Here is a 15,176-nt window from a genome sequence, read left to right on the forward strand (position 1 = left end):
AATTTTTAAATATTTTTCATGTAGTAATAAGGTGTTTGGTGTTAACCCTAAAAAATAAACAAAAATAAAATAATTTTAGAAAAAAATTGAAATTATGAAAAAATGTTTTTTTTTTAAAAACAACATGAAAATTGTATGCAATGTCTCAAGAACTTTAAAGGTTTGTATTGCGAATTACATTCTGGTTCAAATGGCTACATATTATTACGTATTTTGGTAAAATTTTCGTTGTTTTTTGGGCAAACGAAAGGCCTTTGCCTATCGTCTATTTCTGACATTTCTTTCGCTTATTACGAACGAATTCATTTTCTAAAAACCAAAAATATATGGAAAAATAAAGCTCTTTCGTTGTCACTCACATGAAAATTTATTTTTTCGTTACAAAAAAGTAAAGTTCGTTCGTTATTTTTAAGAACGAAGACAAATTTTCATTTTAGAAAAACAAGCTGTTATTTCGACTGAGACCCAGTTCCAACATAAGCACTATTGCTCCCTCTTCAGTAAAATTTGATTGTGATGTTGGAATTGGTATACTTTCCACAATTCGCTTAAGTCGTTTTGGTGATGCATTAGGAAGAATAGTTGCAATATGTACGACATCCATAGGTTGGTTTTCCTTTTTCAGCATTTCGTTATATGTATCAGCAATTTCCTCATTTGAGATTGAAAAAAGTTTTTGTGTGACCCTCTTTTTTTTGACCTTGAACATAAGTCTTCGTATGACTTGCAAGGCGCTCCTGTTGATGTGTTGTAAGTTGAGATTTCCGTAGTAGTTTCCATCCAACTATAAAATTTTAATCGAAATTTCTTTTGATTTCCATCCACAGACTTACTTTTTACATCAAAAAGTTTTCAATTTTTGATATGCCTGTTTTGTCTACTTTTCTACTATATGTAGTTTTTATATAATTTGAAATGTCTTCAATCCTTTTGAAGATACACTCCATAAAACGGAACACAACTCTTCGTACTTCATTGTAGATTTATTAAATATGGTACTTAAAATCTAAGAAGTTTACTTATATACCAATTCTTGTCATTTCCGATACAGGTATTTCAAAGTAAATAATTACAAATTGTCTACCTATTAACATTTAGGACTATATTACTATAACCTGTAATTCAGTCATTGATATTTCTTATTAGTGAATGAATCGAAATTTTCATTACCTGTATATTTTTACCTACATGATCATAAACGAAACATAACGAAATGATAAATTTTTGAAAATTTAAGCATAATAGGACCTTTCAATTATAAGGATAAGCAAACAAATAGAAAATAGGTAAATATAAGATTTAAATATGTTCTGTCATACTTAATACTAAAATATGAAAAATATGAAATTAAAGGACACAGGTTTAAATGAACATATTTTTGAATGTAATTGAGATATTGGCTTGAATTTTTTTGTAAAGGGTCGAGAATTTCCATATCTAACTAAAAAATGATATTAAGGGATAAATATGGACTAAATTGTTGTAGCTATCTGCGACCCTATTAAAATTTTGATATAAATCATAGTTTTAGAAATTAAACAAATATGTAATATATGACAAAATCTTTATTTATGAACAAAACTCAATGAAATTTTCATCGCTTGTTAAATTTGTCATTTCAAATAAGAATATGCCAAAAAAAATTCATAAATTGAAAAGGTCAAAGGGCATCCCGCAATTCCCAAAAATAGGAATGAAAATCCCAAAAATGGGATTTTTTACTTTTTTGCCCATAGGGTCCACATTTCTTTCAGGGCTGGGAAAATACTTTTGGAGTAAATAGAAAACATATTGAGGTTTCCAAAACTGCTTTCAGTTTTCTGATCCCAGCTTTGGGATTTTAGAACATGTCGCCCAAAGTTGAAGTTTTGATAAAAAATAGGTCATATTCGGAAGGACGCAGAGGCAACATTTTCAAAAAATAGGCCAAACCGTTCTGCGCCAAAGCGTTCTGCGTAAAGATACCTTTTAGAAAACTATAAAATTGTTATATGTTCTTAAAGAAAATTTTATTTTATTAATAAAAGAGTTAAGACACATTTTTGGCAAAAAAACGCCAAAAATCTAAAATTTTTCGAATTTTTAAATTAAAAAACGTATATTTTTGGATCTGTAAATGATATTGATCTGAAATTTTTTGTATATTATTGGAAATTTTGTTGTCTAACTAACAAGAAAAAATTGAGTCCATTTGGTCCAAAATTACGCCCGGTATTCAAAAAAAGGCGGACCAAGGTATGGTAAATTTTGTATCACTAAATTTTTAAATGCCTATAACTCGGATATTATAAGAGATAAGTAGTATGTCCAAGCATGTTTTTTCAAGATCTCGTCGAGCGCTTTCACAAAATATATACAAAATATATATAAAATCTTTGTATTTGGGTGAAAAACAAAAAAATGGCACGAGTTTAAAAATTTTACATGTCGTAAAATTTTGAGCCGCCACAGCGCCGTCCCTGGGGCATCTGCAGGGTTCATCTTCAAAACTTAAACTCGAATACTCCTTGGCTACGCTCACGCCAAATTTTATCCCGATCGGATCAGCCGTTTAGAAATGCCAGCTTTATTTCCAAAAAATTTCCATTCTGCCCCACTGTGCGTTGTTATAAAAAGTATTACAATAAAATATGAAATGCACAATGTTAAATTTTTTCACTTGCTTTTTGAAATATTAATTGTTTAAATTTGTTAAATATTTTAAGTACTAAAAAGTAAAAACAAAAATACATAAAAAATGCACAATGTAAATTTTCACTCGCTTTTTTTAATATTATTTTGTTTACGTTTGCCTACTGTTCACTCCGTATTTATGTTTTTTTCCTCTAAATTTTGATTTCGTTTTTCTATGTTTTGGATCCTTTTATATGTAAAAATTTCATGCGACAAATTGGCGTCTCCTAAATAACCTAATAACAACCTGGTAACAATTTAATTGAATTCGCCGAATTTTTCCTTTAATTTATATTTTATTATATCTTTAATATTGAGATTTATGTTATATTATTTTTATCTTGAACGATATACTTATGTATACAATGTTGTCAATTTACAAAACTAAGCCCATATAAACTTATAACTATATTACACCAAAATATGCTAAACGGAGTATTTATAAACTTATTACTGTATAATCAATAACTGCTACTAACATAAAATTCTTACAGTTAAATTTAATTATTAATAACTTATAATAAAAGTATTATCTACGATTTTTATACAATAAATACGTCTTCATCGAATGCGGAAGATGTAGTTGTTGAACTCGATCTTCTAAGTTTGCACGTCCAAGTTCCTGTCGTATTGTTCGCCTACATAAATCCATTAGTGGCAATGGTTCAGCTATAAAATAATTGTAACAAAATAAATACATTAATATTTTTTTAATTAATGAAATAGTAGAAATGTAAAAAAGTGCAATAATTTTTATCTTCTTTAAAATGTATAAAAATCAGTGTTCGAAAAATAACGGTACCTTATTCGTACGGTAACTTAAATGAGCACATACCTTAAGGCTCAGTTAGTTTGAAAGTTCCTTAACTTTTTCCGTTCTGTGGCGTTCCGTTGACTGTTTATGTGTACTTAGTTTCTACGTAAGAACGTAGCAGCTGTTTTTAAGAATAACCAAATAAAAAGGCAACTCTGAATTGTGTCAAAAATCAGAGTTGATTTTCTTTCTTTGTGTTTACAGCTAGATTATTTTATAATTAATTTAATTATAAAAAGAAGTAAAAATTGTATCGAAAAACGTTTTTTTTTTTGGTCTTTTCTTTTTTATGGCGTTTATGTTGAAAATAATGTCAGTTTATATTGTCTTTTGTCTTAAACCTACAAGTCTTCTTTTAATTTTACTCAAAAAAGTTTTTGTAATAAGCAAAACCATCAGGAAACGTTTGCGAAAATGTTTCGCTCAAAACTTTTCAGTTTTGCTCCCACTGTTTTCTTTTCTAGCTGCGTACATTTGAGTCAATGAATATGATGTGCTCAAAAGCAAAAACAATACAAAACCAAATGAGAAAGTCGATATTGTTATTTTGGTTTTGTTTCTGTTTTAACACTGCAAAGATCAAAACAAAACAAAACAATTGCAAACGTTTCGTTTAGTTTATTTTCGTACTCTGTTTATTTTTAAAGCATTTTATTTAATCGTAATAATTAAAATTTTCGGATGTACATTATTTTAACACCACTGTTTTTTCTTGTTTACATTTTTTTATATTTTATGTCAGCAGTTTATAGCAGTCACTTAACGTTGCCCGACGCAAGTTCAACGTTACGGCCAAACTTATGGCCCGACTTAACAGGATTTCGTAAGCCAAAAACGAATCAGCTGATTAATCATCGTATAGACTATTTGAGCCTTTATGTTGTGTTGTGCACTAACAAAACGAATAAAGTACACCACTTCGTGCATTAAATCTAGCTCGTTCTGAATGTGAATTTTTTATAATGATCGCTATGCTTTCGGTCAGCGATGGCAAAATTGGTACGATGGTACTTTTTTGATACTATTTGATGTTCAGGGCCACAATCACAATATCCGATTAATGTTTAACCGATAGATATATAATTGATGTATAAAAACTTTCAATATATCGTTTCGATAAAAATAAATCACAAAACATTGAGAAAATGGGAGTCAATTTTTTTTCAAATTTCAAATTCCAAGAATGTTTTGGAACATTTATATAAAAAAATTTCAAAAATGCATCAACTAAAAGCCGTTTTTTTTTTAATTAAAGATATTTAGTTTTAAAAACTACTTTTTAGAAGTATGTTTTGCAAATTACCAAAGCAGCGCATTACGAAATGAAATCGGAAGTTGTACTTATTGTTATCTTAATTTACATTATTTGAATATTAATATTATATTCATTATATTCATTGTTAATATTTTATGAGAAAATTACCAGAAATTTAAATTTTGAAAAAATATTTGACTTTAAAACAAATGATTTCCAAATGATAGAAACTCGAAGGATTTAATTTCTATATAATATAAAGATAATATAAGAAGTTTTAGGTCAAAATTTGGACTTTTAAGACAATTATTATTTCATGCCATATTCAGAATCGGATGTACGAGTAAATATTCTATGTAAGGTCTCACGTCGGTTTTTAATTCAATAACACATATTTAAGCGATTTATTGAAAATGAACAATCGACACTAATACTTACATATATTATTAGCGTTAAGTTGAAATTCTAAATTCATCCTTGTATAGGGCCAAATGTGGCCAGATTTTCATTATCGCCGGATTTATTAAAATAAATAAATTATATCATTAATGCTTTAAATTTAACATATTTACAAAATCCAATATCTGGGTAAAATTTGTATGGTAACTTTTCTTTTCCTATAAAAGGTTAACATTGAGGGACGGACAAGGATTCATCATATCAACATATACTGCTCTTTCTACTTCCCTTGTGGATTGTTTAAAATTGTTTAAATATAAATATATTTAAGAAATTACCAACATTTAGCAAAAAAAGATTATTTTAGTACATTGAGATCCAAAAAATTACCCTTTGAAATATTTTTTGGTACTGACACAAAATTTCATTTTTATACCCACCATCAAAAAAGATGGGGGGTATATTGTTTTTGTCATTCCGTTTGTAACACATCGAAATATTCATCTAAGACCCATAAAAGTATATATATTCTGGATCCTTATTAAATTCTAAGACGATCTAGCAATGTCCGTCCGTCTGTCCGTCTGTCTGTCCGTCTGTCTGTCCGTCTGTTGAAAACACGATAGAGTCCAAACGGAAGCAGCTAGCGAGCTGAAATTTTGTACAAATATTTTATATTGATGCAGTTTGTTTGGTATTGAAAATGAGCAATATCGGTCCACGATTTCGCCTAGCCCCCATATAAGGTCCCCTTCAGAAAACGACTTTAACGCTCATAACTGACTAAAAGAAACATCTATAGCGATGAAATTCGACATGAACATATTTTACAGGAACCTTAATATCATTGTAAAATTTTTTAAGGATCGGTCCATAATTGACCCTATCCCCCATATAAGGTCTCCCTCAGAAAATGATATTAACGCTCATAACTGACTAAACGAAGCAGCTATAGCAATGAAATTCGACACAAGAACATATCTTATAGGAATCTTAATATCACTGTAAGATTTTATAAGGATCGGTCCATAATTGACCCTATCCCCCATATAAGGTCCCCCTCAGAAAATGACATTAACGCTCATAACTATCTAAAAGAAGCAGCAATAGCGAAGAAATTCGACATAAACAATTTTTATAGGAATCTTAAAATCATTGTAAAGTTTTATAAGGATCGGTCCATAAATGACCCTATCCCCCATATAAGGTCCCCCTCAGAAAATGACATTAACGCTCATAACTGACTAAAAGAAGCAGCTATAGCGATGAAATTCGACACAGACATATTTTTTAGGAACCTCAATATCTTTGTAAAATTTTATAAGGATCGGTCCATGATTGACCCTACCCCCCATATAAGGTCCCCTTCAGAAAATGACATTAACGCTCATAACTGTTTAAAATAAGCATCTATAGCGATGAAATTCGGCATAAACATATTTTATAGGAACCTTAATATGATTGTAAAATTTTATAAGGAACGGTCCATAATTGACCCTATCCACCATATAAGGCCCCCCTCAGAAAATGACATTAACGCTCATAACTGACTAAAAGAAGCAGTTATAGCGTTGAAATTCGACACAAATATATTTTATAGGAACCTTAATATCTTTATAAAATTTTATAAGGATCGGTCCATAATTGACCCTACCCCCCATATAAGGTCCCCTTCAGAAAATGGCTTTAAGGCTCATTACTGTCTAAAAGAAGCATCTATAGCGATGAAATTCGACACGAACATATTTTATAGGAACTTTAATAAGGAACTTTAATATTATTGTAAAATTTTATAAGGATCGGTCCATAAATGACATTAACCCGTCTCCTTCTGAAAATGGCTTAACTCTCATTACTAGACTAAACTAAAATCGTTCTAGAAAATTTGACGAGGATCGGTCCATAATTGACCAAACGTCCCCCCCTAAATAAGGTCCCTCTCAGAAAATACCTTAAACGCTTTTTACTACCTTAAAAATGCAAGTATAGCGACAAAATTCGACAAAAATTTCTCTATACATAGATGTAATAAATGAGAAAATTGTTTGGATAATAAAAGCATGGATTCTTAAATATCAAAGTTTATTTATAAGGAAGCATTCCTTTTTGGCAATGATTTCATGGTGGGTATACAAGATTCGGCACAGCCGAATATAACACTCTTACTTGTCATTTTAGCGAATGTTTTTGAGAATGTGAAGAGGATTTTAGCGTTGGACTTTTATATCAAGTTCACATGAAGATATTAAAATCAGTCGAAATTGGTTTAAAAGTTTTCACAAATTTTAATTTAATTTTTGTTTTTTGTCCAAGTGAATCAAATAAATAATATAGATAGAATGTACTAAATCCCAGCTTTCACTTGAGACCAATATTAGCATCATACAACACATATAAATATTTAAAATATTCGTTTGAAATTGTAAGGCCTTTTATAAGAACATAAGAGCTGATTATACAAATCGGAGTACGCAGAATTGCTATAAATGGAATCTAGTTTCACATGCATATCAACTGTTCTATGTGTGGAAGCTTTTTTTCAAAATAATAATAATAATTTTCCGAATAACTTTCAAAAAAAAAGAGCATAAAAATTACTTCTTGAGATTGACTTCAGAAGTGGTGAATTTGGAATCAAATAAAAGGACATTCTCCTATGACAAGCCTGTGTTAAAATCATCACTTCTTCAGGTCTTATTCAGTACTTGCATGGAGTAAATTCTAATTCTTTTTCGCTTCTTTGGAAGTTCTTTTTTTGCTGGTTATATTTTTGGAAAAGTCCGTTGGTTAATTAACTATTTTTCTTTTTTTCCTATACGTCGAAATTTTAAGATAAAGTGGTTTTTATTAAGCATCCTTCTTCAGTAGTGCTGGAAAAATATTAAATTATAAAAATATATAAAAGGAGAATTAATTTTTGGGTGATAGCACCAAAAAATTCAATAATATAAAACTTTTTACTTTCTTAACGTATTATTTTACCACTTTTTTTGTTTTTATCCGATTCTTAATAATTTTTTTGTTACGTTTTTTTTTTTTTGAAAATAAAAAAAAAAATAATTTTGAAAAAAATTTTTTCCACTTACGGATCTGGATTTATTCCCCATAATTAATTTCTTACATTCTCATTTATACTTTTTCTGAAAAATTCTTGGAAGTGTGAGTGATAAAAAAATTACATCTATTCACCAAGATTTAAGATTATTGCAACGTAATTTTTAATATTTTCGTTACAGGAATTGATAGATTGTTGTGAGGAAGGTCAGTAAAATTTTTTGAATAAAAAATAACTACAACTCTAATTATTGACTTTTTTTCTCCTAATTTAACCCTTTTTTAGCATTTTCTTTCTTTAGGAATAATTAAAAAAATTCTACGTCCTAGATTATTTTAAATATTTTTTTCAGGACCCAGAAGAAGAAATCCATATAGGGTTTGTATCATGAGCAACATCGTTATAAACTAGTGTAATATAAAAAAATATTCAATATAAGATATTTAATATAAAAATATATCTAACATAAAAAAGGTGTTTTTCATACACACACAAATCACAATTAACACAACAAAAAAGACAAACAATAATTTTGACTGATTTGTTTTTGTTCTCATTTCTGTTATATTTTTCAACTTTTGTACTCCGTGCACAAGTTTGACGTATTAATTTTGACCGCTCTCATTTAAGTACATACAGTAAACATGTTTATAATTTTTGTATTCCATTCGAGTTGAACACTTTCTGGAAACGATATCAAGTTTTAGATATTTTAAGTTATATAAGTCAGCATGCACCGAAACTATCACTATTTTTTATTTTATTTTTGTATTTTAATATTCAAAACGTGGTTTATTTTTCATTTGAAAAGCATTTACGTTAAGTTCTACGTTAATTCCAAAATATTAAGGCAATTTAATGGTGAAAAATTATTTTTTTTAAAAAGGCTATTGTATATGGGGACTAGGGTCAAACATAGGCCAACCTTCATTAAATTTGGTGAGGGTATTAATGTTTATATTAATGTTATTTTTGCCAAATATCATCGATACACTAGTATTTATATGGGAATTGGATATTTAAGTCATTATATGAAAGGACTTTGTATGCGGGGTATGGTCAAATGTGTTCCGATCATTATGGAAATGAACAATATTATTTAGGCTTATATATAATTTAGTTGTACCGATTTTTGTAGAGATACTAGCGTCTTTAAAAAAATTATGAGCTAAAAACCCTATGCTAGATGTTCGGTTGTATAGGGGCTAGTTAAAATAATGGACCGATTTCCACAATTCTCAATAGACTTCATCCTTCAACAGAATAGTGTCATGTTTATTTGTTGGTACTGGTTCACTGTACCAAATGAAAAAGTGTGCGTTTTTTCATTTGGAACATTCACTAAAAAACGTGATAAGTCAAAAAGTTGCAGCTAATTTTCTTATTTGACATAGAACACAGCCCAAAAAGACTAATAAACTAAACATCAGAGCGGAACTTGTCGAACTTTTATTCAACAGAAGATTATGTTACACATAATGAAACACTCTCCTACAAAGGTCATTTTGTGTGCTAACTCGTAAATTTTTTCCCTTAATACATTCCTAATAATTTCAATTAAACCATTAATCCAAATAAAAAATCTAAACTTAAGATTTTATGTATAATCAAACTTAAACTGTTAAAAGTGAAAAAATTAATCCAATACTAAAAAAATATGCAAAGTTTGAAAGCTCACTAATGTGAGAATATTGCGAGTAAAATAAAAAAAAATAAAAATTCCTTTTGGATTCTTAGTGGCCAGAAAAATAAATAAATTTTCAGAATTCTCAAATTTAAAAGCGACACCAGATTGGCCATTTCTCCCACTGTGCAGTGGTGGGCAGACACATACTAAGCTGTAGATATCCGTATTCAAGTCAACATTTAGTATTAGCACACTGTAAAAAGTTTTTCATAAACATAATAAAATATTATGCGTGCAAATAAATCTTTAATGTACATAAACAAATTATTTCAATAACTTTTTCAATAAAGCGGGGAAAAATTAAATTTAATTTTATGAAAAACTAAATATTTTTATAAATAATGTATATTATCAATAAAAAATTATAACTCTCTTTAATTTTTTTAATGTTTTACATAATTAAACAATTACACTGTGTGACACTCAAAAACACTCATTACGCGATATAATGCTTTTTATAGACCTAGATGAGTAGATCATTTTACCATTTTTAGAATCTTCAATATACCCTAAAAATATTGGAAAAAAACGCTTTTTGTTAACTAGACAGACCAAACAAATTATATCTCAAAATTTTCTTAACCGATTTAATATTTTCCAACTGTTTTGAAAAGAGTTTCCTTTGTCCTTTTCAAAAGAATCTTTTATATTTTTTACGGAAATGTGTAAAATATTTAGATCTAAATACAAATTTTTATTTTTTTTTTCATTTTTTACAATTCAAGATCATTTTTGACCCATACCTTATTTGAAAACATATTTTTTAAAAGTTTTTTATTTTGGCCCATATCTTTATGAATAAAATAAGATATGAAACGTTGCACAGTGGGGCAGAATCGAAATTTTTTGGAAATAAATCTAAAGCATTTCTAAACGGCTGATCCTATCTGGATAAAATTTTGCGTGAGCGTAGCCAAGGAGTATTCGAGTTTAAGTTTTGAAGATGAACCCTGCAGATGCCCCAGAGACGGCGCTGTAGCGGCTCAAAGTAGGGTACCTACGACATGTAAAATTTTTAAACTCGTGCCATTTTTTTGTTTTTCACCCAAGATTTCCAATAATATACAAAAAATTTCAGATCAATATCATTTACAGATCCAAAAATATACGTTTTTTAATTTAAAAATTCAACAAATTTTAGATTTTTGCAGTTTTTTTGCCAAAAATGTGTCTTAACTCTTTCATTAATAAAATAAAATTTTCTTTAAGAACATATAACAATTTTATAGTTTTCTAAAAGGTATCTTTACGCAGAACGCTTTGGCGTAAAAAACTTGTCCTATTTTTTGAAAATGTTGCCTCTGCGTCCTTCCGAATATGATCTATTTTTTATCAAAACTTCAACTTTGGGCGACATGTTCTAAAATCCCAAAGCTGGGATCAAAAAACTGAAAGCAGTTTTGGAAACCTCAATATGTTTTCTATTTGCTCCAAAAGTATTTTCCCAGCCCTGAAAGAAATGTGGACCCTATGGGCAAAAAAATCCCATTTTTGGGATTTTTATTCCTATTTTTGGGAATTGCGGGATGCCCTTTGACCTTGCATTTTCTTATTTGAAATGACAAATTTAACAAGCGTTGAAAATTTCATTGAGTTTTGTTCATAAATAAAGATTTTGTCATATATTACATATTTAATTTCTAAAACTATGATTTATATCAAAATTTTAATAGGGTAATAGGCAGATAGCTACAACAATTTAGTCTATATTTATCCCTTAATATCTTTTTTTAGTTAGATATGGAAATTCTCGATTCTTTACAAAAATTTTCAAGCCAATATCTCAATTACATTCAAAAATATGTTCATTTAAACCTGTATCCTTTAATTTCATATTTTAGTATTAAATATGACAGAACATATTTAAATCTTATATTTACCTATTTTCTATTTGTTTGCTTATCCTTATAATTGAAAGGTCCTATTATGCTTAAATTTTCAGAAATTTATAACTATTTTTTACCTAAATTTTTTCGGCAGATCATTTCGTTCTGTTTTGTTTATGATCATGTAGGTAAAAATATACAGGTAATGATAATTTCGATTCATTCACTAATAAGAAATATCAATGACTGAATTACAGGTTATAGTAATATAGTCCTAAATGTTAATAGGTAGACAATTCGTAATTTTTTACTTTGGAATACCTGTATCGGAAATGACAAGAATTGGTATATAAGTAAACTTCTCAGATTTTAAGTACCATATTTAATAAATCTACAATGAAGATTACATTAAAGTACGAAGAGTTGTGTTTCGTTTTATGGAGTGTATCTTCAAAAGGGCCAGATAGAATTGAAGACATTTCAAATTATATAAAAACTACATATAGTAGAAAAGTAGACAAAACAGGCATATCAAAAACTGAAAACTTTTTAAAACTTAAGTCTGTGGATGGAAATAAAAAGAAATTTCGATTAAAATTTTGTAGTTGGATGGAAACTACTACGGAAATCTCAACTTACAACACATCAACAGGAGCGCCTTGCAAGTCATACGAAGACTTATGTTCAAGGTCAAAAAAAAAAAAAACAGGGTCACACAAAAATTTTTTTCAATCTCAAATGAGGAAATTGCTGATACATTTAACGAAATGCTGAAAAAGGAAAACCAACCTGTGGATGCCGTACATATTGCAACTATTCTTCCTACTGCATCACCAAAACGACTTAAGCGAATTGTGGAAAGTATACCAACTCCAACATCACAATCAAATTTTACTGAAGAGGAAGCAATAGCGCTTATGTTGGAACTGGGTCTCAGTCGAAATAAGTACCAAATATTAAGGAAAGCTCTGCATGAAAAAGGACACATTATATTACCATCATACAAGGCGATCCAGGAAAAAAAAAAACAAACTATCCTACCATCACCTATTGCTGTTAATGATGTGGAAGCTTGTATTGATATATCATATTTGCTCGAAAACACAGCATCAAGAATTGTGTCAGACTTTTCAGAAGACCAACTAAGGAAAATTCATAACTGTGATGTTGTCTTAATGTGTAAGTGGGGATGTGACGGTTTATCAGCACTTCTAGAATACAAACAAGCTTGTGGAAGTCGGACATTAGCAGACTACAAAAGTGTATTTATGTCATCATTAGTGTCATTACGAATTCGTTCATATTCCCTTAATCCATCATCGTCAAGCATCGGAAATTCATTTGAAGATATATGGATCAATACAACTCCGGGTTCAAAAAATGTTTGTAGACCAATTGGATTTGAATATATAAATGAGTCAAAGAAAACAACAAAAAGTCGCAATTCTCAAATATAAACAAAAGCAGAAGTATTAATGAAGAAGTCCTGTCTGAAGTGTGCCAGAGAATCTTACTAAATCAACAAAAAATAATGAAGAATTGAAAGAACTGATAGCTGCGGAAAAAAGCAGAATCCAAGAAGAATTTAAAGTTCAGATGGGATTAAACATCGACAAACCACTTCCAAGTTGCGGTAGTACAAATGACGGTAATACGGCGAGAAGGTTTTTTCGTGATTTTGAAATTACTTCAAAAATAACTGGAATCGACAAGGAGTTGCTTCGAAGAGTTAACACTATTTTAATGGCACTGAATAGTAAACATAAAATTAATGGAAATCGATTTGGGGAATATACATCTGAAATGTCTAAATTACTTGTATCTCTGTATGGAGGGAACTAACACCAACAGTACACAAAGTATTGTGTCATGGTCAAATAATAATTGAATCGAATATTCTTCCACTTGGAGAGTTAACAGAAGAAGCCCAGCAAGCGAGGAATCGAGATTTTAAGCATGTTCAACTATTCAGCTCAAGAAAATGCTCCAGGCAATCACAGAATGAAGATATTTTTAATAGTTTACTTCTATCTTCTGATCCTGTTCTTTCAACTATGCGAAAAAGATGGATTTCTTATGAAACTCTATCATCTCAAAACAAGGAAGATTTAAAGGACTTATATTACCTTCTGGATATGTATACCGATATGACAGATTATTTTATAGAAAATAAGTAGTGTTAGGAATTAACTATATAAGTAGGTTGTAAGAATTAATTGTATTATGTTTAAGATAAACAGTTTAAATAAAAAAACTATTATACTAACTGATGATATTGTATTAAATTGTGTTTTATATTTCGGTGGGCGGGAAAGGTTTGTGTGGGGTGATTTAGGTGTTGTTGTGCGTGGCTCATAATAAAATTATAATTGTTTTATTGTATATACAATGTTATAGTCTTTAATAAAATAATTAACTAAATAATTTTTAAAAATTGTCCAAATATTTTATTCAACACCAAATGTATGTTCTGTCATACTTAATACTAAAATATGAAAAAGATGAAATTAAAGGACACAGGTTTAAATGAACATATTTTTAAATGTAATTGAGATATTGGCTTGAAATTTTTTGTAAAGGGTCGAGAATTTCCATATCTAACTAAAAAATGATATTAAGGGATAAATATGGACTAAATTGTTGTAGCTATCTGCGACCCTATTAAAATTTTGATATAAATCATAGTTTTAGAAATTAAACAAATATGTAATATATGACAAAATCTTTATTTATGAACAAAACTCAATGAAATTTTCAACGCTTGTTAAATTTGTCATTTCAAATATGGGATTTTTTTGCCCATAGGGTCCACATTTCTTTCAGGGCTGGGAAAATACTTTTGGAGTAAATAGAAAACATATTGAGGTTTCCAAAACTGCTTTCAGTTTTCTGATCCCAGCTTTGGGATTTTAGAACATGTCGCCCAAAGTTGAAGTTTTGATAAAAAATAGGTCATATTCGGAAGGACGCAGAGGCAACATTTTCAAAAAATAGGACAAGTTTTTTACGCCAAAGCGTTCTGCGTAAAGATACCTTTTAGAAAACTATAAAATTGTTATATGTTCTTAAAGAAAATTTTATTTTATTAATAAAAGAGTTAAGACACATTTTTGGCAAAAAAACGCCAAAAATCTAAAATTTTTTGAATTTTTAAATTAAAAAACGTATATTTTTGGATCTGTAAATGATATTGATCTGAAATTTTTTGTATATTATTGGAAATTTTGTTGTCTAACTAACAAGAAAAAATTGAGTCCATTTGGTCCAAAATTACGCCCGGTATTCAAAAAAAGGCGGACCAAGGTATGGTAAATTTCGTATCACTAAATTTTTAAATGCCTATAACTCGGATATTATAAAAGATAAGTAGTATGTCCAAGCATGTTTTTTCAAGATCTCGTCGAGCGCTTTCAGAAAATATAAAAATCTTTGTATTTGGGTGAAAAACAAAAAATGGCACGAGTTTA

General features: G+C 29.1%; 1 protein-coding gene across 5 annotated transcripts in view; it reads right to left on the bottom strand.

Moving 5' to 3' along the window:
- Nucleotides 1-2,959: 2,959 nt before the first annotated feature.
- Nucleotides 2,960-15,176, bottom strand: part of LOC119616428 (protein gustavus) — a 91,637-nt gene continuing 79,420 nt past the window's right edge. For 4 of the 5 annotated variants that reach the window (XM_037972760.1, XM_037972759.1, XM_037972758.1 and 1 more), the window contains exon 3: nucleotides 2,960-3,342. In XM_037972760.1, the coding sequence (XP_037828688.1) occupies nucleotides 3,203-3,342 (140 nt within the window). In that variant the 3' untranslated portion in view covers nucleotides 2,960-3,202. The remainder of the gene's footprint in view (nucleotides 3,343-15,176) is intronic. The other variant, XM_037972762.1, reaches the window with a different exon arrangement.

Source organism: Lucilia sericata, unplaced genomic scaffold, assembly GCF_015586225.1.
Source record: "Lucilia sericata isolate MDLA Ls3-8-SP2 unplaced genomic scaffold, ASM1558622v1 Contig000071F_arrow, whole genome shotgun sequence".
NCBI classification, from domain to species: domain Eukaryota; kingdom Metazoa; phylum Arthropoda; class Insecta; order Diptera; family Calliphoridae; genus Lucilia; species Lucilia sericata.